We start from the raw sequence: 24,850 nt of genomic DNA, 5'->3' as shown, positions 1-24,850 counted from the left end.
GGGACACCCTGGTACACCGGTGGGGGAACGCAGACTGGAGCAGCCACTGTGGAACAGTATGGAGCTTCCTCAAAAAATTAAAAATGGAGCTGCCTTTCCACCCAGTGATCCCACTTGTAGGAATATATTCTAAGAACCCTGAAACCCTAATCAGAATGAATACATGCACCCCTATGTTTGTAGCAGCACAATTTACAATAGCTAAGATCTGGAAACAGCCCAAGTGCCCATCAGTAGATGAGTGGATAAAAAGCTGTGGGACATTTATACCATGGAATACTATGCAGCTATAAAGAAGGATCTCTTACCCTTTGGGACAGTATGGATGGACCTGGAGAAAATTATGCTAAGTGAAATAAGTCAGGGAGAGAAAGACAAATATCACACGATCTCACTTATATATGGAATCTAATGAACATAATAAACTGATGAACAAAATAGATTCAGTGACACAGAAGCATGGAACAGATTGAGGAATCTCAGAGGGAAGGTGGGGAGAGATTAATCAAGGAATTTATATGCATATATGCATAATCCATGGTCACAGAAAATAGTGTGGTGAAGGCCTAGGGCAGGGAGTGGGTATAGGGTAGAAGGAGTCAATGGGGAAAAAAGATATCTGTAATATTTTGAGCAATTAAAAAAACAAAAACACAAAAGTACCTTCTCAGGACATACAGTAATTGCTTAGAACATAAAATCCCCCACAAAAACAGTCCAGCCTGTGTGGCTCAGCGGTTGAGCATCAACCTATGATCCAGGAGATCGAGGTTCGATTTCTGGTCAGGGCACATGCCTGGGTTGCGGGCTCGATCCCTAGCAGGGGGTGTGCAGGAGGCAGCCGATCAATGACTCTCATCATTGATGTTTCTCTCCCTACCTCTCCCTTCCTCTCTCTGAAATTAAAAACATATTTAAAAATAAGTCTTTTAAAAAACAAAAAAGCCCCCCCAAATAATCAGTCTACAACTGTTTGGGGACCGAATGTCTACAGAAACTAACTGCAGGTCGCTAGGCGGGACGGACAGTGTCGTGGGTCAGCCTTCCGCTCGCTCAGCTGGGCCCCAGGTGTGTTCAGAGCCAGGTCCTGCAAGTACGGCTCCTCCCCTAAGGTAGCGATGGGCAGCTCACACAGACAGGCAGCTGAAAGCTTCGTTCACATTTTTTAATAACATGGCACAGTTTACATTACACAAGAAGGCTCCGCCGCTGAGAACATGCTGAAGAGTCAGTCGCTTCACTTTTCTGTTCACATGGGGTCTAGAAAGGACTTTATTACATACAGGAGAAACAGCAAAAGGTCTGTATAGAACAATCTCTTTACAATACTGAGAGCTACCACTACAGTTCCAGTGTACATATTCCTTGGATTTTTTTTCCTTTTTAGTTGTTGTCTTAAAAAAAAGAAAAGAAAGTAAAACCACTGCACAACATCTGGAGTTCACAAAATTCTGAAGCTCACAACTAAACCTTCAGTTTACTACTAAAATAGATCTCTCTGCTTATTAGAAACAATGGTCTGTAGTTAACTTTTTTTTTCTCCAAAAACAGGGTAACAACGTCAGATAGCACTTTAATATACTAGAAGACCAAATGGAACTAATTTTATTTCATACATATATTTTACAGTCCAGTAGACAAGATATATTGTATTTCTCTGCTAGTAAAGTCATATTCTCTCCAAATATGTAGACAAGAGGCTTAATGTATTATAAAAGTATTATGAAGAGACGTTACGATTGATGCAAACTTAAAAACACACGCACACACAAGACTTTGTCTCTGCCACCTCCCACCCTCGGTACCTCTCTCTCCATGGCTCCACAAGGCTGACCTGTCGGGCTACTCCCAGACTCTATCACCGACTGGACACAGGGAGCCACATTAGGAAATGTGCCCCTTCCATCTGTCGGTTGTCGAATACAGTGAAAACATATCCATCATCTGAGAAAACGCAAAGCTTTCTTTCAGGATCTGTTTGGGTGTGATTGAACCTCATTACAAAACGAGGAAGTGTGAGCGGGTATGAAATGGGACACGCTGGAAAAACGCATGGTTCCCACATGAGGTGCGTGCGAAGTCATGTGACTGACGGTGACAAGATGCTGGCGACCTGTTTGTGTCCCCTGATTTTGGTATCTGACCACTCCCGTCCACCCTGGCCCTGGCTGCTCATGTCCTCTGACCTTTGGGGACCGCACTCTGCCCAGGGAGCCCACAAGCAGCAACTTCAGAGGCAAAGTTTCCGCCTGGGGTCCAATTTGCAAAATAGGATGTTTCTCCGTTTGAAAAAACAAGCAAGGAAAACAGAGTCCTATCACGTAAGCGCTTGTTCAGGGAAAATATGACCTTAATTATGTTGTAAATGGATCTGAAAAGGCTCCTTTGAGTTGGGCGGGCTTCTGTGGAAAGCCCGGACATTCATTGCATAGTTGAAGGGTTTAGCTGTCTCTAACAATACACGGGAACACAGCCGCAGCCGGCCGTGCTCGCTGAGATTAAGTTTGCAAAGAGCACATTTTAAGAAGTATTAATGTATTATGTTACTTAATCTTTACTATTTACATTTGTACAAAGTAAAGCTTTCATCTTACCCTTTTGCATATATGAACCCTTAGCTCATGAAGCAATCTTTTTTTTTTTTTTTTTTTTTACACAACTATGTACACGGCCTTCCCTTCTCGTCTGAAAGAGCTCTTTGCACGATGGATGGTGCGGACTATTATTGTCTGTCTGTCTCTGTCTGTCTCCTCCGCAATGAACACATCGGTGTGTGTCACCTTCACTGTTTTGGTTCAAATCAAAAAGTTTTATACGAGAAACCAAAAGAGTTGGACACATGAGAACATAGGACTTGGCTAAAAGATCTGAAAAATGTCAACGTATAATATACAAAAACATTTCAAAATCTGCACTGAGTCTATACATTGTTTACAGGGAAGAGGTGGGGGGGGGCTCCGCCCTGCAGTCTGTGGGGGACGCAAGAGTCACCGACTCCCCCCCTCCCCGAAGTCTGGCGTGTTTTCGGGGCGGGCTGCCTCTGCCTCTTCCGCGCCTCTCTCCTTACCGAGCTTCGATGTCCTTCAGGGTGTGGGAAGGCGGCCTCTCCCTCATCTCTGCCGACAGGGGCGTAGTCCTCCTGGGGGAGACCGGGCGCCCCCCCAGCGTGGAGATGAGCGGTGGCGGCGCGCTGAGCGCGGCGGTGGGGGGCGTCTTGTTGAGGAGTCCGTTCTGGTGGCCCGCCGTGGGGCTGATGCGCGGGTAGTGCATGCTGGGGAGCCCCGGGGTGAGGAGGCCGGGGTGCGGGAGGTGCCCGTCGAGCGAGGCGGGGTGCACGGGGTGCAGCCGCGTGTGCTCGTAGTCCTCTCGGAGCAGGTGCAGGCGCTCGCGCTCGTCCAGGTGCGCCCCGCGCTCGTGCTCCCGCCGCGGGTCCACCGCCAGCGGGTGGTGGTGGTGGTGGTGGTGGTGGTTGTAGTCGTGGGGCTCCCGGTCCCTGAAGGAGCGGTCGGCCTCGTACAGCCGGGGGGCGGACAGCCGGTGGAGGGGGTCGTTCCTCAGCAGGAAGTCCCTGCCCAGCGGGTCCCTCCGGTGGATGTCGAGTTCCCGGTAGGGGTCCCTCAGCGGGTCCCGAATGGGGTCCCAGTGGAAGGAGGGGTACGGGAACCGCTCTCCGCCCGGGATGGGGCTGATGCCCATGAAGGGCGTCATCATGCGAGTCCTGTCCAGGCTGCCGATGCTGTTCATGGGGTGCAGGCCCGTCACCCCCACCGTCATGGGCATGGCCAGGGGCCCCGCGTGCGCGCTGGACGAGCTGGGCGGCGGGGGCGGCGGCGGCTCCGAGGACCGGTGCGCCGGGGGGGCCTCCGCGGGCAGGTCGTGGTCCTCCTTGCGCTCCTCCTTGACCTTGACCTCGGAGCTCTTCTTGGGGTTCTCGTAGGCGGGCTCGCCCTTGCGCGGCTCGGCCTCGCGGCTCGAGGTGCTGCTGGGCCGCGCGCTGTCGGCGGGGGCGCGCACGTAGGGCGAGGGCACCCGGCCCAGCTGCTTGGGCTCCTCGCCCGCGGCGCGCCCCTCGTGGCCGTGCGCGTCTTTCTCGGGCAGGTGGCCCTCCTTCGCCTTGTGCTCCTCCGCGGCCAGGTCCTTGCGGGACTCCGAGTGGTCCCGGTCCCTCTCTTTGGGTTTGTCTTTCTCGCGAGCCTCAGTGTTCAAATGCCCCCTGATCTGTTCAGTGGAGCCGCGGCTGTGTCCGAGGGTGCTCACCGGGAGGATAGGTGCTGGTGAGGGGTGGCTGGAGTGTCTCTTCTCAACACTGTCCCTGCGGGAGAGAGGGGGACACGGGAAGCCAGTGAAATGGGGCCTGCCGACCTGGCGAGGGGCTGCCGATGAGATGGTGGTGAGAAAAGGAGGGGCTCAGGGCTCGGGGCTGCTTCCCACGGTCGCCGAGGCAGCCCGCGTGCCCTTGGCACCGCAGGGCCAGCCACCCTGACCTTAGTGCCCTAGGCTGCAGAGGAGGCTCACGGGGGTGACGTGCTAGGGATGAGGGGGAGGGGGAGTCTCCTGGGGAAATGATTCTCTGTATGTAAGAGTCCTGGGCCTCCATCAAGACCAGAGGAAGGGCTCCCAGGAAGCTGAGGTGGCCCTGCGTGGCCCATGATGAGTGCCGTGGACACACGGCCCACCTGGCTGGGGTTTCGGGGTCAGTCGGTGTTGAGAACAAAGTTTTAAGAGCCGGCTTCAGAGTATTAACTGCAGAGACAGAGCCATCTCCAAGATGTGGTGGTGGTGGTGGTGGGGGGGGGCATTCAAAGGAAACCACGATTTCAGGACTGTGGGGCTGCAGAAGTACTTTTGCATTAGGAAGGGCAAGAAAGCTAAAGTCTGACGAGAGGATGGCGAAAGCCAGTAGGTCCACAGACACTAAAGCTCCTGCGGGAAATCAAGACAATTTTAAGAGCATTTATGAATGAAAAGGTGAATGGATTTTAGAGGCCTGTCTTGGGTGGGGGCTTAAGAGCACTGGGCAGAAGATGCCCAGCAACAGAACAATCAGATACAACTTGAAGAGGGAAGACCAGGAGTTGGCAAGGCTTCGGGGCAGCCCCAGGCAGACAGGAGGGGAGGGGACAAGCAGGATGACACGCTGGCTCAGTGGGGGCGCAGGGCTCAGAAGGTGAGGTGGCCACAGTGGGGGAACTAAGGTTTTCCCTCCAAATATTGTTTCTAGCCCACATGCAAAGGCTAAGACAAGAGCATCTTTAAAAAAGGTAAGATTAAAGAAGATTGCATTTATTAGGTTTCCTGACTTTTAATCCAAGAGGCCGTCTGACTCCATCAAGGACAATGGGAAAGGTCTGCTGCCCCATCCTGCGCGCTCTCCACCGACAGCCTGTCTGAGGAGAGCCCCTGGTCGGGCATGTCCACTCCAGGGCCGCCTCACTTTGGCAGCCTACAGCTCAGAGCTGCATGGGCCTCCCATTGGTCAAGAGCCTCTATCACATTGCCTTGAAGAAACTTGTGCTTTTATAAGCTTTCTTATAAAAATCTCAGCATGATGGCCTATGATGAATATCTACTAATCTGTCACATTTAAAGCCTGCAAAGTTGAATTCTGTTTAAATCACTAGGACACACACACGCACACTGTAACACACACACACACTATAACACAGTTAAAGAAAAATTAAAGATCGGAATCATATTTGAGCCTTAAGTACCAAAAGGAAATTGTTATCAGGTATTTCCTGTCAAGCATATCTCGTGTATTCCTTGCTTATCAGTTCATTCAAAATGAAAATAGCCTGAAGGAGAGAAAAAAAAAAAAAGGGACACGCTGTCAAGAATGCTTTGGACATTCTTTAGAAAAAAAAAAAAAAATACCGTAAGACAGTTTCCTCTTTACGGCTACTTCTTTTTTAGGCATGGGTTACCAAGTACGGAGATAAAAATGGTTAGTGAAATTAGTTATCCACCAGCAAAACAAACCCAAACCAATAATGCTTGTTGATGTTTCTCTAAATGCAGGTTAGCAAAAATTTATGAGTCATCTGTGAGAGCCCAGGAGTTGAGTTTGAACAAAACTTCAGAAAAATATGATGAGGCCATGCAAACATGACTTTCTCAAAGAAAACAAAAAGAGAGAGAGGAGACAGAGGAAACCTATGGATGATTGAATGACTGCACGCACGGGAAAGCAAATATGGTGCTGATTCATGCTGTGTGTGTGTGTGTGTGGTCCGAGCGCCACCTCACTCGCTTTTAGAGAGAGTCATGTTTGGACACACTAGTGCTCACGGGGCCTGGGGGGGCTGGCTGGGTAACTGCTCTGAGTCGGGGCGCTCGCTTTGCTGGGGTTCTGGTCTGCGGCCGAGGTGCGCTAGGGGCCGGAGGGCGTGCGCTAGGGGGCGCTGTGGGCCCGGCCGGCTGTGTGAGCGGCTGAGGCTACGGGGCAGCTGAAGCTCGAGGCTGGGGCGGGGCGGGCGGACGGCCGGTGCTCGGGGGACTTGGCACAGGGCGGGCTCCCCCAGCGGGACTCGAGAGCGGTTTCTTTCCGTACCTTTCTTTGTCATCTTTACTAACGGATGAGTCTCGTTTATCTACATCTCTATCTCTGTCATGAGCTGCAGCGGACGCGCCACGCTCCAGCTCCCCCGGCTTCAGCCAGGGCGGAGGGGTCGGGAACGACGGAGGCGTTCGGTGCAGCCGGTTCCAGGGCTCGTGAGGGTTGCTAAAGTTCTGCACACTGGGGCCATCCTTGTGGCCGAACATTGAGTTGGGTGCTGAAATGGTGAAGTGGAGAACAAAAAGGTTTAAGAGAAATCATATAATCCGCTGTAATGAAGGTACTTACCAAAAAACTTTTAACAGCATTCAGAGTTAAAATGAATACATATTATTGGGAGCTGGAAAAGGAAAGGAGATTAACAAATTCATTAGAGGAACTTGTCCTGCTCGGGACAGGCAGCTCACAGCTTGCTTTTTTTTTAAACCAAAGGCAAAGGGGCGGGAGGGGGGCAGATTAAAAAGGGAAGGGGCCACACAGGTGTCCCTGACCTAACGAAACGTATCTGTCCATGCACAGGACCCAGCATGCAGAGGGGATATTCCGATGCTGTGACTAAGATGAACACTCAATTCGGAGTAGAATTCAGGGGGATCCGCTAGCGACCGCAGCCCACTAATAGATGACTGCCATTCTCCCACAACTTTAGCAAACGGGCGTCATCAGAGATGGGCACGCGACCTGAACAGACACACAGGTCCCCACCGAGACGCATGGGGATGGCCCCACAGGCTGTGCTCTACGTCTCCTGTGCCAGGGGACAGTGACGTATGGACGGCCCGGAAGAAAACAGGGTAAGTGTATTATGCCCAGTGGCTAAGTAATGGGTAGAACTAGGCAGGCGCTGCAACTCTTCCTGCTCGAGGCAGACTTTGTAGTCGTGGAGAACTAGCCGATCCTCCCAGGTTACAGAGCAAGAATTGCTGCCAGCTCCTCACTCTCCTGAGCCTGGTGGTGGCTTCCTGCTGTTCTTTTTTTATTTTACTTTTTTAATCCTTACTCAAGGATATTTTTTCCATTGATGTTTAGAGAGGGGAAGGGGGGGGGGGAGAGACACACATCAGTTGGTGGCCTCCCACATGCCCTAAGGCAGGGGATTGAACCTGCACCTCAGGTAACATGCCTCTGACTGGGAATCGAACCCCAGACGCTTTGGTCCTTGGGCCGATGCTCTAACCACCGAGCCAAACTGGTTATTCTTCATCAAGCTTTTTTCACACCCACCAACGCCAAAGGCAAGAGGACATGTAAAAGCTGTTTTCAGCTCTGATGGGAGTTGTAGCTAAAGTCTGGGGTAGTAGAGATGGAATGTGGATGAAACTATGAATTTACGCCAACCTGTAGGAGCTTTTAATTAACTACAGCACCTTTCCGCACCCTCAGTGACGTATATTAACAGTGGACTATCCTTAAAAACTTAGTTGTGATGTAAATGCACCCATATACCTAATGCCAAGGTTTAGGCCTGCTTTTGCAATGATAAAGCCTCAATTTATTTCCCAAGAGCGTAGTTTCTTTTTATCTGGAAAGGTCCTGAGCCATAGACAGATCAGAGGAGATAAACAGTCCAAGACAGACTGAAAAAGTTAAAGGTACTCACTAACTGAAGGGTTTCCAAGTCCCCCGAAGGCATTGCCACCGACTGCCGCCAGGCCCGTGAACGTCGACGGCCGGTTGAAAGGCTCTGCAGACAAGAGCGGGGGGAAGACAGGCTGCAGGACTGTGCTGTGGGAGCACGTCGGAGCTTCCCGGGCGTGGGGAAGACACGCGGGGCCCAGGCCTCTCTACACTCAGACCTGATCCTTCCCACTTCTACCAGGCCATGCAGAGGCTTTCGCGCGCCTGACATTAGGTACTGTATTAGCACAATATTCACACTAGCTATGTGCTAACACTGAGTGCATTCTGTCTCATTTCTCTTGCTGGTGGGGAACATTAGTGAAGCCACATGGTCTAAGATGTGTCCTGCTGTTCTCCCCTGTCCCGGGAATGTGCTCTGAAGGCTCTAACGGAACAGAAGTGAGATGACATCTTAAAATAAATCTAGGATGAAATTCTGAGGGCTGATGTATGACAAAGCCTGGGTCGGGCACATGACAGCTGGCCTCTGCCTGTACCCTGCAGAGAATATCAAATCCAGGCCGGGCAGAGCCTGCACCTTTGCTAGAAGAGACATGAGGGGGGCAGTGACATGTGAAGTGATTTAGACATTATGGGTAGTGACTCATCACAGCATCGTCTGGTCTTTCCTTCCAGCTCCAGGAGGTGCCTGTGGACACGGGGCGAGTGTGCTACCTTCCTCCAATGGGCAGAACAAGCTGCTGTGAGCCGGACTCCCCAAGGGACCAAGGCTGGCCTCTACCTACCGCACCTCCAGAGCACAGGCCTGCTCCCTGCGGATGGGCTGTCAGAGGTCTGAATCCCAAAGGCAGGCAGCACCTATCAAATCCCCACGAGGCCCCATCATCTCCCTGAGTGATAAGCGAGGCGTCTAGGACCCCGGCCAACTTGCCAGGAAGTACGGCAGGGACAGTAAACAAGGTTTTCTGAAACACACACGCCACTTCTAGTCACTATGGGCAACTCACCTAGGTGAGCAGCAGGGTTGAGGAAGTTGCTGTGATGAGGCGGCGGCCCAAAAGGGGTCCCAGTTGGGTGTGCAGCACCTGTGAAGTCAAACACAACGGGGTGAGATCTCCTAGGGAGCCAACCTCTGCAACGCAGCTGGCTCCTAGCTGCCTGCTGACCCATGAGGGCATGTCAGAGTAAGGACAGCCTGGAGTCCACCTGGCAACACACGGGGGAAGAAGAAATGTGCTTTCAAAGACACTGACAGTATTAGAAACATTGAAAAACACTGTGTGTGTGTGTGTGGGGGGGGGTTCTATAACCCAAAAAGTCTAGAGAAACACCAGCTTAAAAATTAAGTAAGGTTCTTCACTGAAGGACTGAGAGCCATGACTGTCCATGGCTCACTCTCTCTAAGAGGGGACCTCACCATGAAATACTGTCTTCCTAGAGTGCTTCGGGGAGCCAGTCTTTCACTCAGAAATGCTGCTGTGGAGACTACATGTAATAACCCTGGCTCAGGAACAGCTGCTCTGCTCTGGGCCACCAGACTCTTTCCCCGAAAACGTCTCAGTTGCCCTGGTACCGCACTGAGGGACAGTAGAGAGCCCGACCCTATGAAACTCTGTTGTGAGTTACACTGGGTCATGGGGGAGGAAGTCCTCTGCCTTCCCTCAGTCTTCAGTGCCAGGGACAGCCTGTTTACTTCCAGGTTTTGGGCACTAATAATCTTATAATCGGATCTATTGGTCTCTGCCCACCAGGGAACTCAGGTCTAACTTTGTGGTCTTTATCCACATTTCCTCTCCCACTGTATGTTTTGCCTTAAACGTAAGAGGCCTCCAATCCTTTTCTTGAAGGAAGCTGGGAAGGAAAGAGGGATAGAGAGAGCCAGAGTGTGTACACTTGTGAATCAGGGGCGGACAATATTTCTAAGAGCTCAGGGCATCACACTGGCTGGTGCAAGTGGTAGCTGAGGAGGCAAGCTCTCCGGGAGGCAGGCTTGGCTCTAGCCGAGAGACTGGCCAAGGTGACCTGAAGATGCCTGTTTGGTTTATTGCAGGCTCTAGTGTCCAACAGTGAGACAAGAGTGGCTGAATTTAACAAGTGTGTGCCAATTATACATATGGGTTAAAAGTTTCACCAAATAACCATTTGGGGCAAAATCCTATACCATATACACTGGAAAAGATTACCTTCCAGAATGGAAGTATAAACGGGGCCTGAATGAATTTACAAACAACTAGTCTATAACCCCCTATGAACAAGTATGAGTTGTTCCAAAACACAGATTACAGGGAGAAGGGCCGCCCCTCCCCCAAACCCTGTTAAATCAGTTTATGTTTCGGATGGGTGTTCCCCAGCCTGCAGGGGCCCACGGGCCTGGGTGTGGAGGAGCCGCCCGGCACAGGGGCACACCTCCCAGTCCCGGTGTCCCGGAATTGGAAGGCACCCGAGCAGTTCTCTGTTCAGCCCTAGGTAGGGGCTTACTCTCCACCCAGAAAGTGCAAATATGAAACCCCATCTCCACAGAGGGAACGGAACCCAACATTTCATTAGTTATTACGGAGTTGCCAGTGAAATAAAATTCTGGCTGCATACTGTATGGTACAGCTAATTAATGCTTCCATGAGGATGGGAGCTCTGCTTGGCCAGGGCCCTAGGGTGCCCTGCAGTCCCAGAATTATTGAAGCAAAAGAAGCCAATTCATCCTCTTGGCTCACACGGAAGCCAGGGAGAAATCTCTCTTATTTCTCTCCAAAAATTGCTCTTCACATGGCCCTGTCTCAGCGCCCAGGTGCCATGGTAACAGCCTTCAAATGCGTCCCTAGACAGAACCGACAGAGGAAAACCTGAGACCTTAGCAAACTCCATCTACCCTCCAGGGGATTCACTTGCTTTGGCAACAAAGCCCATTAAGATGACGATTTCTTGCAACGTGGGTGTTTCTCTCCTTGAATAAGAGCCTGGGAAGGCGGCAGGTAGGATGGATGTGAAACCTGTTCCCTAAGGATGAGAAACGGAGCCCCTCGGAGATTCGTGTCCGCAAGAATAAATCTTACTCAGCACAGCGGGAATTCCATTATGGAGTTGTCCACAAGTTTTATCAAGAGGCCCTGTGCCAGGCACTTGCACTGATGAGTTTTAGAAAAGGCTAAAGGGTGAGGAGCCTTTGATACAGAGGGCTGTTCTTGGCTACCTAATACTCCTTACAGCCATCGCCTTTGGTCTGCATGTACCTGGCACAGACAAGGGTGGTCACCCGAAGCAGTGGCCCTCAGTAGCCCCTGCCCCCGCACTGGGCACGCTCTAGAGTCTCTCGGCAGTGGGCACTCTCAGACCTTAATGAACAGATCTCTTGGGTGTTTTATACCCTGCTCCCTAAATTTCCTGTATTGCAACCAACCGATTCACCTTCCCTATCACAGACATACTGCCAGCCACTATCACAGTTGTACAGTTGACCCTTGAACAACCTGGGGGTTAGGGGAGCCAACCCCCTGCAGAGTAGAAAACCCGCAAAACTTAACTCCCTCAAAACTTAATAGCCTACTGTTGACTGGATGCCTTACCCATAACATAAACAGTTAATTAACACATATTTTGTATATTATTGTATACAGCATTCTTACAATAAAGTAAGCTAGAGAAGAGAAAAGGTTATTAAGAAAATTATAACAAGAGAAGATACACTTGCAGGGCCCTGTGTACTCAGTGTAAACATCCACAGGGTTCAAACCATGCTGTTCAAGGGGCAACTGTATCTCTTTACCTTCAGGCCCTCCACACACAGCAGGACTGAGCATCACTGTGCAAAGTGACCGAGCGCTCTGTGGGCACCGAGGCTGAGGGCATCTGCAGCCTTGTAAGAGTGTGGGCATCATTCCCTCCCGCTCGCCCTTACAAACTTTCTGATCTTTTCCCAGTAGCAGTTGGCATGCTTGTGAATTACACTGGCTCAGTACAGAAGCAAACAAAGAGCTGAAGCACTGTGAGCCCCTGAAGGGAAAGAGCATCTTTTTTTCCGTCTTTAATGAAAAACGGGCGTATCAGTGGAGGAGGGCCCATGTCCCCAGCTGTGCTGTGAGGTGGCTGTGCGAGCTGGCATGAATTGTGTTTTTTAGGGAGTGACTGAGCGGTGTCCCAGAGAGCAAACGTGATTTACCGAGCTACCTGAGAACCCTTCCCAGTGCTCCCAGCCCCTCTGAACTCACCTGCGGCAGAGAACAAGGTCGAAGGCCGTGCCAGGTCGTGGGGGTGGTGGATGGCTCCGAAGAGACTGGGGCCTGGAGGACGGCTCAGGAACTCAGGCTTCAGTCCAAAGTCCAGTTTATGTGGGTCTGACTGCATTTGTTTCTAAAGCAGCAAGGGGAGGGGGGGATAACAGATGACATCCCAGAGAAACAGCAGGGAAGACAGACATTAATGAGTGGCCGAGACTGAGAGAGGGAACTGTGAAGGGTGCATTCGCTCGAGCCCGTCAGGCTGGAGTTCATGAATGTTGCGGGAACCCAGCAACCCGCAAGCCGTTTAACCTGCGGTGCCAGAGAAGCAGGGCAGCCTGAGGGGGCAGCGGGGCTGGCTACTGGGCAGCACCTGTCTCTCAGATCAGAAGGTCAAGCAGCAAAACGAGTGTTCTCTCTCTCTCAGGCTATAGGGTTTGAGAAATAAAATCGTATCTTTCTTTACTCAAACCACCACTCCTCCAAAGTAGCTTATGATTCACTGCAAAAGCCCACTTTAGCAAGTTTTTAAATGATAGTATTTTAAAGCTCATTTTATTAGGAACTCTGCACGGATAATCTTCTGTGTAAATTAATTGTTTAATGACTCTTTACCCTTCTCTAATAGATCACAGTACATTAGGAACGGAAAGTTATGAAGAAATATTTGCATGCCTACAAGCTAATTTTCAAATGATCATTGTTACATATTTTAAAAAACAAACAAAGTAGGGATATTAATTTAACTAATAGGGGGTCTTTTCTTTGCCTGCTATCCCTAATTACTTAAGAGAGCAGTCCAGACCAGAAAGCCACCAGGAGCCCCTCTCATTGTCAAGTCCTTGCCACCAACTGCAGCCGCTCTACTTCCTCGTATTTATATATAAATCCACCCTCAAGCTCACCTGTCAGCTCGCCTTCCTCCAAGGCTGTAGAAATTAGCTCCTAATCTGCTTCCTGATTCCTTAACCCGGCATCATTATTTTTTAATGCAAACATCAATTTTATTTTTATACTGTAGCAATATATATTTGAAGATGAAACTTCAAAAATTATCATTTAAAATAGCAACATTGTTTTTTTCAATTACAGTTACATGCAATATTATTTTGTGTTAGTTTCAGATGTACAGTATGGTGGTTAGAGGATCACACACTTTGTAAAGTGTTCCCCCTGATATTTCCAGTACCCACCTGGCACCACACATAGTTATTACACTGTTACGACATTTCCTACCTGGACATCATTCTTGAGGCCAGCAGCCCACTCAAACAGCATAATTTCAAAGTTGCCCCACCTCCCTGATGCTCAATAGCCCTCTCTGAATCAGCTTCACACCCCCTTGGATGAGCACCAATCCCCTTCCCTCACCCTGGGCCTGGGTCCGAAGCTCCGAGGTTCCCCGCCCTGTCACCACCTCCCCACTGTCCAGTCTCCCACTCCCTCACGGCCCTTAGTGTGCTTCTGACTCCATGCTTGCTCTCTTAGACTCATCTGATGCTCTCAGTCCCCTTGGCTCCACTCCACCTCAAACTCCCTCATGTCTGTTATAAATAAGCCCTGTCCATTTAAGTCAACAGGGTGGCACCTGACCCAACGTGAGAGAGAATCACACCGTCTGCTGCGTCCTCACTGCCGAAGGTCACGAGCCCACTCAGGCATCACGCCTATTTAGGGTGAGGCCCACCTGAGCCCCCGAGCTGGAAGCAACCCCCTGGACGCGGACAGCACACTCACCATCTTTTACACACACCCTGACCCTGCTATTGAGCTGGAAGCAACCAGACAGCAGGGCAGATGGCTGAGTGCCCCCCGAGCCGGGCACTGCGAGGAGCCTGCGGGCAGGAGGCGCTCTCAAATACTCGGTGAGGGACCAAAAGGATGAAATGAACACAGGAAAAGGGGACAATGCAATTTCTGCTCAAATCTGCAGGGAACACTGCCGTGGAAGTCCCGCTCTAAAGGAACAGCCAAGCCCCAAGACGAAGCTTCTAATTCACTATAAATCTATAAAAATCTCTTGAATGGCTCCTTTAATTTGGTTGCCAAATTATTTAGTGCTAATACTGCACGGTACACAGCCCAGTTCCATTAACCACAAGTTAGGTCCATGAAGCACAATGGCGCCGGGGGATTCCAGAGAGCTGCTGGGAAGGGAAGGGGAACAGCTACCTCGTGTGGAAGAGGTCTCCCTAATTGAATCGGGATAATGAAGGCGTCCGTCCCCGCGGACACTGTCACGGAAAGGGAGCTGCTGAAAGGGCGCACACAGCATCCTTCATCTCTTCCAACCAAAGGAGTTGCAGGAGGACGCGTCTTACCTAATGTTCCACTAACCACGGCACAGGACGGGAACTGAGCTATGTGTCAAAATCTAGCACGCGCCTCAAAGCACACACGTTTTCAAACTCTAAGCTACACCGTAAGGTTTCTAATTAAACCTTGCCCAACAATGAAGTAAAAGTGAGCAAAACTCACTGATAGGATGTTGAGAAAGAGCAGGTATTCGGCACCAAAGCAAACATCTGTGTGGCCTCATTCACTGAAGTTGGCTTTTAAATTTTTAAAGGTTTGTTTTCAAAAAATCATTTAGCCACTAAAAAAACCCAACACACCAAAACACATTTCTGTGGTGACTAGCTCTCCCTCTGATTATCACCTTTTATTATTTTCATAAATGGTTCCCAAATGCCAGTAGGACTAAAAGCTTATTATTGAAAAAATGGGCTAACCGAAGCTTATTGGAATGACTGGGTCGGCTGTTTCCCGCCCCCCCTTTTTCCAGGCACAGCTACATAGACTGTAAATGTCCAGACTATAAAATCTGGACTCGTCGATTACTCTTCCCTATGCCAACCAGTGATGCCACATCGGGTCACCTGCAGCAGCCCCCGACCGCCCCGGTAGTGTGTCCTAAAGGCCTGGTAGAGCATGCACTGTGTTCACCTGTGTGGTGAACCAGATGGAAAAGAAAAGTCAGCCATGGACAGGGGAGGTAACTGGGCACACGGTGGTTCTGACAGGTACTGACTGGTTCTAACCTCTGGCCAGTCACCAGGAGGACCAGTGAGGTATAGAGCGGCCACTGCAGAACAAATACTACTTCTAGTAGAGTCATTTTAATACTGTGCGTGACTAACGGGAGTTCTGCAGCATCCTACAGGGCTTAAATTACTCAGTCGTTTTCCCAAAGCCCTAAAATGACAAGAACACACCCATTCCTTCCTTTCCTGCACAGGTCTTCCTGCTCGGCTCCACCCCACCTCGGACTCCCTCAGATTCTGCGATAACTAAATCCTGTCCCATTGGAGACGTCTGGTCTACGTATCTCCCCAAAACGTTTATTTTGGGAGTTAATCTGCATTTAAATTCTTTAGATCAATAAGACACATTTTTTTTTAAAGGAAAAAATCATCAGGGAGTTATCAGTTTGCTTCTGTCTCGTCCTTTAGCTAGTGGTTCCCTAATGGATAGTAAAGTTTCCAAACAGCTTTTCCAGGAGACATTGGACCCTTCCTGCCAGCGGGTCTTCAGAATTGGTTTAAACGCCTCCTACGTGGGGAGATCCCGGGTCCCACCCCAGGCTGGGAGGGCAGGACTGACCTTGACTTTCTGTTGGTGGTGGTAGATCTGCCAGGCAATGTGCACGTGCATAGCACACCACTTCCCGGGTTTCTGCAACAGAAACAGCCACATGGTCAGAAGGAGGACCTTTCGGAGAAAACCGCCTCCCATTTCCCCAGAGCTTTCGGCAGATTTGGGCTACAGAGGCTTTTATCGGGAAACAAGAGTGCTTTGTGTATCCTCCAAGTGCCTTCTGTCAAGGACTCTCCAGTGCCCAGGCCCCAAGGAGCCCCAGTGAGCCCCCCCTCCTCCCACGGGAGCCCGAGCTGGCACTGCTCCTCAGAAAAGCACACTGGCGAGGGCCTCCGTTACCAAGGACGGGACGGCAAAAGCCCCAAGTCTCTGCTTGCTTGCTTTTCTGGTGCCAGCTGGCAGACTGGGAGAGCGGGAAGCCCTGCTTAACAAATGCGGCCATGCTATCATGCAAATCGGCTGTTCAGAGAGCTCATTAGTGAATGTCTGTGAATCCGCTGAAAACAAGAGGGTCCAGAACCCTGGAACCTCCTCCATCACCGGCTCTCCTAAATCCCCAGAGCAAGACAGAGAAGTTCCCCGCAGTGTACTGAAGCCCAGTTCCTCTAAGTGCTTCACTAAGGGTCACCTGTCCATTCATGATGGTGGGCACCGTCCTCTAAGTCAAACGGAGAAAGAAGCCAAGGGGAGAGCTCAGGCCTTCCTACTCTCCAGGCCTCTTCACCTGTCACTTTCCTCCTCTAGCAATCCAAGTCTCGCACGTTGTCTCACGTCTTGCTTCACGAGCAGTGGCGAAACCGTGAGTGTGCTTAGTCTCACCACCCGGAGCCGGAGGGCAGGGACCAGGTCTTCCCACCTCACTTGTCTCCTGCTACGTGATCCACCCATAAGCTCCGAATGTGCGCTCAGTAACTACAGGGATGGTGAGGGGACCTGATTCTGAAATATATACTTAAACCCAAGTCTGGGGTCAGTTTTCTTCTGTAATAAAACCATGGATCATGTGACATCACCTAAGTGATGACACAGTCCTCGTTTTTTGAGAAACTGAATTATGATTTTACGCACCAGAAATGGGTTAAGTGTAGCAGGAAATCTATCCATCTTCTGTCCAACCATCCATCCTCCCTCCTGCCCCAACCAACCAAGTACACTGGTATTTATTCAGAGGTCATCTGCTGGCCACTCTCCAGACCTCTAACAAACCGAGGCCTGTAGCAACCCTTCTCTGCACCGGAGAGGCAGGCTGAGTGGCTGGGAAAAGCCGACACCACTTATTGCAGAATGAGGCAGCCACCAGCCAAAATAAACAGACCCAGATACATAGATTTTCTAGGTGCGAGAGAGAGCAGAACTCAGGGAAATTCTACTTTCAGCCTAGAGCTTAATCCCCTCCCCTCAAGTTCCCACTAGTCGAACCTTCCACTAGAACTGCTAACAAGAGCATCTGACTCAGATAAAATTTTATCTGTTCGTTTTACCTCAAGAGCCTGGCTTCCCCTCACACTGAAGCCAAACCACTTAGGCCATTCTCAACCGTTCTACCTGAGAAACCCAACCCAACAAAAAGGTCACTGCAACACTTCACTCCCGACTTTCTGGGGCTTGTTTCCGCAGACTGGATTTGCATTTTTAACCCACGGGAGTCACAGAGAGGTTGCAAAAACAGTTCCAGAAGAAGCTTTCTTACCCTTAACATGGGTCTGAAAGGATCTGTCAACTGTGAAGAGAAAATGACAACTTGGTTACATGCCTGTCACTCAAACAATTGCTCTAATTAACAAATTTGTGGTGCTTCATTAGGAGGGGAAATTAAAATGTTAGAATTTTACTTTCAAATGAAGCCCTTTCAGAGAATAATTAACCCGTTTTCACACCATCAAAAGTGCCAAGTGTCCCCTCCCCCACCTCACAAGCTTGGTGTGTCTGCTCTGACAAGCCCCCTAAACAAGTCCAATCAAGAGCAATCTGCCCTCTGGCAACGTGATTTGCTCCCATTACACATCTGAGGAGTTTCACTATCTCCAGCAGCCCCTCCAAGCCCCACGGGTGGGTCTGAGGCAGAATGGCCACCAGACCGTGGATGTGTGTGGCTGGATACTAAGGGGTATCTGGGGAGCGTGTCCTTCCAGACACACGGCAGAACTAGGATACCTCCACCAATGCCCTTAATTCAATGGCTGCACGTACTTAGAGGTATAAGACATTTTAAAGAAGTCCATCCACTAAACAGCATAAACATACTTACATAGTTGAGTCATTTTAAACTTCTACCTAACTCTGGTCATCAATTTCTGACTGCCCTTACCCAGGGAAAAAGACAATATTGTAAAAGGTAATCATTTTTCATATTTACTACAAACACGAGTTTAAATAACAATCAATGAAACAAGATTACTGTAGAACATTAAATTTTTTTTTGAGAGTAGGCAGAGGAAGACATTGTGAATATATAACGTAGCCACAGCATAATGGATATTTTATTTAGCTCTAGGGCACATTAAAAGTGGAGACCAGAGAGCTGTGTGGCAAAGGGAATTCCTGACCCCAGGGAAGCGGGGATGGATGTGTCCTGACTCCCAGGAAAAAGAGCGCTTGGTGCTTCTCCATTCAAAGCTTTTTACAGCTATTTCTTTTGTGTGAGAGAAATGTAAGGAAACACAGAGAAGACTGGCTGAGTAGTAACTACACCAGCTGGTACTGTGGAGTTCCTGCTTGCAGACCGTAAGCCATCAGCACACTGTGCCATGTGGCCAGGCCACAGTAGAGCAAAAGAGATCTTATTTTCTACAAGTGACTGGCATGTTCTTTCACAAACTAGAAGCAGCAGCTGGAACGGCAGCCCACTCGGATACGCTAAGAAGGTTCGAGTGCTGAGCTGGCTGCCCCAGCCAAACACCACCCCCCACTCTGGTGTTACCTGGGATCAGGCCTCACTCAGTACCTACCCTCGGGTCCTTCTGGAGCAGAGTGTGTGGGACTGTCCCAGGTCGAGCAGCAACATCGATAGGATTGGATGTCTACAAATGAATCAGACCATAGCTTAGGGAGCCTGTAACACATATCACGAAAGCAAGACCCTGATTTCACTCTAAGTGACAGAAGTCAAATGTCGTTGTTTACATCCGATAGTCTTATGTACAGTTTCAGGTGCACAGCATAGTTAGTGGTTAGACAATCATATATTTCACAAAGTCTTCCCCCAATATTTCCAGTCCCCACCTGGCACCATACAGTTATTACAATATTACTGTGTTCCCTAAGCTGTACTTGACACCCTCATGACTATTCTATAGCTGCCAGTTTGTACTTCTGAATCCCTTCACCTTTCCCACCCAGCCCCCAATTTTGTTTCATTTTTCTCAGGGATCACACATGCTCTTCATCAGGACCCGCGCCCTATTTCTAAGGGACCCTGGCTGGAGACTGCCCTCTCTCCAGCGACAGCATGTGAAACCAGAGAGGCCACATTCTGCTGTGCAGACCAAAAGGAGAGCCCAGACACACAGGCGCTGCCCCGACACCCACCTTTCTGCCGAGCCCCCCACAGCCCTGTCATTGGTGTTTTTTTTTACTTTATCACCAAACAAACATTCCAAGAAATGCTTAAGTGAACATCATCATAATTTGCTCTATCAGGTGTTTCTCATCAGAATAACTGTTAGTGTTTTACAGACATTAAGCTAACTCCCTAAATTTTAACTGGCAGACAATAACAAGGAATTACGCTCCATAATTACTCATTAGCAGCAGTGGAAATGGGACAAGAGAACCTAATTTGGGGACCACACAGATTCACATGAAATGATTTCTGAAGCAATTCTGCTTCCTCTTTCCTATTCCCCACACCATTCTTAAGACTCGTTAATAACAAACACTAACCCTATCTGTAGGGTTTTGTCCTTTGAATTAACAGCAATAGCAACAGAAAGCCCACGTCGGGCACAAGCAGCCACGACTTCCTAGTGGGTAAAGGATTCAGAAAATTTTTCACCGGGCATTTTATTTGACAAATCCCAACCTCTAAGAATCCTTTCCCACCAGCAAGTACTTGTGGGGAAAAGAGCTCAGGTTTAGGCACAAAGCTTACCTACAGGAGAAGCGGGGGGGGGGGGGGGGGGGGAAGGGAAGAAAAGCTATCAGCTGCTGTACAACCAGAGATGAAGCTGGGGTTGTTAACAGCCTGATTTGCATACATATGAAGAGCCCCACTAATGAACTGCAATCTACATACTCAATCAGCAAGGCGGCCTGGAAAGGCCTGTTTCAGCACCAGGAGAGACGCTTTCTCGCCCAGATGTAGTTTTCTGTGTGATTGGATAATTGTGAGTGAGGGAAATAGTCTAATTTATTAAATGACCTACCAGTCTGCTTGGAGACGTGCGAGAGATTTGTGGAAACCTGGAGGGGACAGACCAGGGTCCGAGGGAGTAGTAATGAGCAGATGGGGGAAGGAGTTTAAAAATCACCATCATTTTACCCTGAGGTAGGAGGTGTTGAACACGGCCGTGTAAAAGCCCCCTGTACACATAACCTGGCGTATAAACTGCAACCCAGTGCAGGTAAATGTGATTTCCAAGGGGCAGCTGGCCCACCCCTAATGCTTTTTAATTTCTTTTCCTATTCCTAGTATTAAGGCAAACATGCTTTTGGAAATGTAGTATGTGCTCGTCCTGGGGGACTCTAGCCCAAAATAGAAGTTTTGTCTACGAAATGAGATGGAAAATAATAAGAAAACCAATCACATACAGAAAAACTTACTACTTTAAAATCTGAGATGGGTTCCTAACCTGAGAAATACATTGTGGGTTTTTTTGTGTTTTTTTTGCATGACTGTAAAGTAGGGGCTGTAGCAGATTGAAAGTCACAACAAGGTTCGTTTCTGAGAATTACTCCTCAATACTGACCCTGGAGGCAACTGTAGAACAAGTTCAGTAGCATATCAGTGACTAGGCAGGAAAGAATGCGGTTATTACCGAGGGTCAAAGGTTAATTTCACACTAGGTTGTCAGTGATGACCTTGGCAGGTGTGAAGGGGCAGGTGTGAAGGGGCAGGTGCGGGGTGGGAGGACTGGGAGGGCAGAGACGGACAAGGCGGGCACTGCCCTCCACCTGCTGGCAGGACCCATTTGCAGACAGATGGGCTGGGGGGGGGAAACGAGGGAGGAGAAACGAAGCATCTTCCCTTCCCATAGTTAGATACGATTTTAGTTTGGAACCCTTCTCCTCCTTCCTGTTAAAATCAATAAAGGCTCTGCTTTGCATCTTTGCTAATAAAATATACCTCAGGGACAACTCGGTGCACATTCATCTGACAGCTGATAGAATTCCTGACCAGAAGCTTATGCCCACAATACTGGTGGAAAAATACATATATATTCTGATGTTTTTAAAGAGCACAGGAGATCCTAGCTCAACTGAGATGACACAGGTAGTACAAACTGAAAATTAAATGTGGCTGGAGTTTAAAACTAGATGGACTAGAAGAAAATATTCTCACTCTAATCCCAGTGGTCACTTTGGGTCAGGAAAATTACAGGCAAGAGGATGCAGAACCCACCCGCGCGCTTGGCCCGAGGCTCCACTTACATCACGCATGTGCGTTTCCGCTGTAAGGTGTCTTACCTTCGGCTGAAATGCTCCTTGTAATGAACCAAAAGGGCCAGTGGGTGGAATCATAGGGGGGATGCCCGATACTGCAGGAGGGTAGGAATGGAAGAGCTGTGGCCAAAGACGGAGAGGGAGAAAAAGCTGTTAGTTCGAGGCACTGATAACACTCCAATTCCCTCCCCACAGAAAGACACCAGCATTAGCAAGCCAAGTAATCTCAGTGTGACGCTATTAGTCAAGAAGCCACGATGAGATGATCACACAGATGTGCCACGAACGCTTAACTCAAAACTTAAAAGTAGTTCAGAATCAATCAGTCAACAAATGACGTCCCGGATGAAGACATCATTAGAAAAGGGAGCTCTTCTAATTATTAATTGTTAAATCGATAGAAGTCCTAAACGGTTTGGAGATTTCAATGCATCTCAAAAAGAGGAGGGGTGGGTGCTGAGCCAAAGAAGCTGCCCAGAAAATTACAAGTTAATTGGAAAAAAGGAAAAAAGAAGACGGAAACAAAGGCAGAAAAAAGAAGCGAGTCTTTATGAGTTCCAGGGTTTACACCATTAAAACTCAATTAGTTCTTTTGGATTTTTAATAGTTTGAGGAAATGAGAAAATATTCACAATCCTTGCTTCATTAGGTTGTTCTAGGAGTGGCAGCTCCAGAGGACAATTTAATTGTCTCATCTGAAATGATGACAAATATCTGAAGGAGAGTAAAACGGAAGGACTCGACGCCGACTCTCGCGGAAGCCGCCCGCGTGTCTGCAGGGCGGACAAGCTCCGTGGAGGGGACTGATTCTGAATTAGGTACGTACGCTTCCCTGAACTGATCGTTCAGACAACACAACACAACGCAGGGAAGAGAAACACGGCGGCCGTGAGGACAATGCAAACGGAACTTAGCATCTGAGATCCTACGGCTCTGCTTCCTACTTTGATCAAACCACCGTACAGGTATTTAAGGAGCGTCCCACCCACACGGCTGTATAATACATCGAAAATACAATAATGCATTATTATTCCTAACAGTGCATTAATCTGGCCATCGCTAGGTAATGACTGGAGCCCACATTTTACACCCCGTCTGTTTTCAGGGCACATCCTCATTCTGCGGGTCTTTATTTCATTCTGCTCCCTTCAATGATGCAGCAAAGTTTTCCAGACTAATTGATATTGAACTAAATCCACTTAAACAGTGATTGCAAGCCAAGTGCCCTCATTTAAAACTACTTTTAAGTCTTAAAATTGTGTTTTAGATACTTGAGTGCATTGCATCTTAATTCCCCTTATAACGTCCGAATCCCCAAAGCAGGGGAGACTGAGCACTTCGCATATTCCCCGCTATAACTAATAACATGAAATGACTCTCCCACAGTACACGGTATGAAGCAGAGTAATTAAATACATGCCACACTAACACACACGCAAATTTCTATTACTCTGCCTCCAGGTGGGTATTTTTACTTTAATGTCTTCAATAAAAAAAACTGGCGTTCTCACCATTTCCCTTTTGCCTGATTCTGTTACTGACGCCCTTAGAATACAGCTAACCATATACCCCCTTGACTAGAAATCTCAAGTACGTAAACAATAAAATGTAAACCTTCCAAAAACTCAGGCCCTCAGGCTTCCTCTCCATCTTTAGTCTAGGACTGAGGAATATGCATAGAACGAGGCGAACCCCCTGCTGAGTACCCTAAACTCTAATTCAGATCAGTAAGATACAGACGAAGGGCAGAGGTCTGATGATTATTAAGATGGCCTCATTCATGGGACACACCCAAAGAGGAAACCCACAAGGCTACTGGATTTTCATGTCTATTTAAAAAAAGTGCTTTGCCTCATAGTTCCCACTGAACGGAAAGAGTGCTGGGGGGGACAATGCGGGGGCCCAGGCGCTCAGGTGCACTTCCCTCGACCCTTTCCGAAGAGGACTCCCTCATGTTCTTTCTGAAGGTCTCCAGACTGATTCTTCATTGTTTTCTAGTTTTGACTTCTCAGGTACCCAGGACGAACACGACATCTAATGATCTGGTTCTAAGTATGAATGAATTCACAGCCTTGGCTGATCTACTAACACTTCTGCCCCAAATCAAAGCAGGGAGTGTGGTGAGTCAACATGGCTACAAGCAATTTTAGTCTCCCTTCTTCCTGGTTTCATTTAAAAAACACAAATAAGCCACTAAGCGAAGAAACTTGCACAATTTCAGGTAAAAAGGATGCAGTATTCACTCCACAATCAAAATATTGTGGTAAGATGTTCAAGGTCTTTGTATAAAGAGGAGTCCTTCTCTTATAAGTAACTGGACCTAAAACACAGGTTGGTACCAATTAAGTTCCAGACCATCCTCTTAAAATTGCATAAAACAAGTATTTTATTTTATTTTTTTAAAGAATGTGTTGAAAGAGAAAGAAATCATCCATTTCAATTTTAAGACCTCCTTTGGTTTAAATATCCCTATTTTCATTTGTAACAAGCTCAGGAGAACACGACCAGCAGGTGAGAGAGGCTTCTGCATTTTGTTTAAAAACCTGCTCTGTGAAAAGTTGAGTCAAAAATATAGGAGGACTTTCTACTCAGAAGAAATAACTTGAGTTGAATTCCAGGAATTCTGTGGTGATGATATTTCAACTGATGAAGTCCTGGGGTTTCAGACTCTCCTGAAACTACAGTGAGCCGACTGCAGACACCCGGCTTTGCGGGACAGACGCCCGACGTTTAGGGAAGTCCAACTTTGCTTCCAAGTCCTAGGTTAAGTTTACTTATGACCTTTTGATTCTGAAGTCGATACTGCATCTTTACCCAAAAGCAAACGCCACGAAAGCAAGCATCCAGAGCGACAAGGAGCAATGGGAAGCCTTGCGAAGATGATTACGGAAAGCTGCGGGCCATTTGCTGGTCTGTGGCAAGGACACGAGAAATGGAAAAGCAGGTACATTGAACGCGTAGCACGGTAGTAAGACTCACACTGTGCCGGTAGAATGGGTCAACTTTTGTAGGGTATTTGTCAAACTGTAAAGGGATCAAAGCAAAAGCTAGTTACTCAGAGAATCTACATTTCTGTTCACTGCGTCCGCGGAGGTTGCCCTACGCAGGCCCCCGGTCAGCGCCCTGTCATCGGGCTCCACAACCTCATCGAGCGTGAAGCCATCGTATCTGAGCTCCTGAGTCACTGGCAGAAACCAGCAAAGTGGAAAGAGAACGTGAAAACCCACACGGTGCAGTCAGGTCCTGGCCACACTACTGTGTCGCCTTCTACTCAGTGTTCAGAGACTGGCACGGACCAGACATA

The 24,850-nt window shown here is 48.8% G+C and overlaps 1 protein-coding gene across 4 annotated transcripts in view; it reads right to left on the bottom strand.

The window, feature by feature from the left end:
* Positions 1-1,151: 1,151 nt before the first annotated feature.
* AUTS2 (activator of transcription and developmental regulator AUTS2) overlaps positions 1,152-24,850 on the bottom strand; it is a 1,039,841-nt gene continuing 1,016,142 nt past the window's right edge. For 3 of the 4 annotated variants that reach the window (XM_087815613.1, XM_087815615.1, XM_087815614.1), the window contains exons 10-19: positions 24,526-24,570; positions 21,571-21,666; positions 18,894-18,965; positions 17,636-17,665; positions 15,952-16,023; positions 12,340-12,481; positions 9,145-9,222; positions 8,157-8,240; positions 6,551-6,773; positions 1,152-4,312 (exon numbers count right to left, since the gene is read on the bottom strand). In XM_087815613.1, the coding sequence (XP_087671739.1) occupies positions 3,064-4,312; positions 6,551-6,773; positions 8,157-8,240; positions 9,145-9,222; positions 12,340-12,481; positions 15,952-16,023; positions 17,636-17,665; positions 18,894-18,965; positions 21,571-21,666; positions 24,526-24,570 (2,091 nt within the window). In that variant the 3' untranslated portion in view covers positions 1,152-3,063. The remainder of the gene's footprint in view (positions 4,313-6,550; positions 6,774-8,156; positions 8,241-9,144; positions 9,223-12,339; positions 12,482-15,951; positions 16,024-17,635; positions 17,666-18,893; positions 18,966-21,570; positions 21,667-24,525; positions 24,571-24,850) is intronic. The other variant, XM_087815616.1, reaches the window with a different exon arrangement.

This window comes from Miniopterus natalensis, chromosome 3, assembly GCF_054644295.1.
Source record: "Miniopterus natalensis isolate mMinNat1 chromosome 3, mMinNat1.hap1, whole genome shotgun sequence".
Classification (NCBI taxonomy): domain Eukaryota; kingdom Metazoa; phylum Chordata; class Mammalia; order Chiroptera; family Miniopteridae; genus Miniopterus; species Miniopterus natalensis.
The sequence above is the reverse complement of the archived record's forward strand: the minus strand, read 5'-3'. Positions and strand labels throughout refer to the sequence as shown.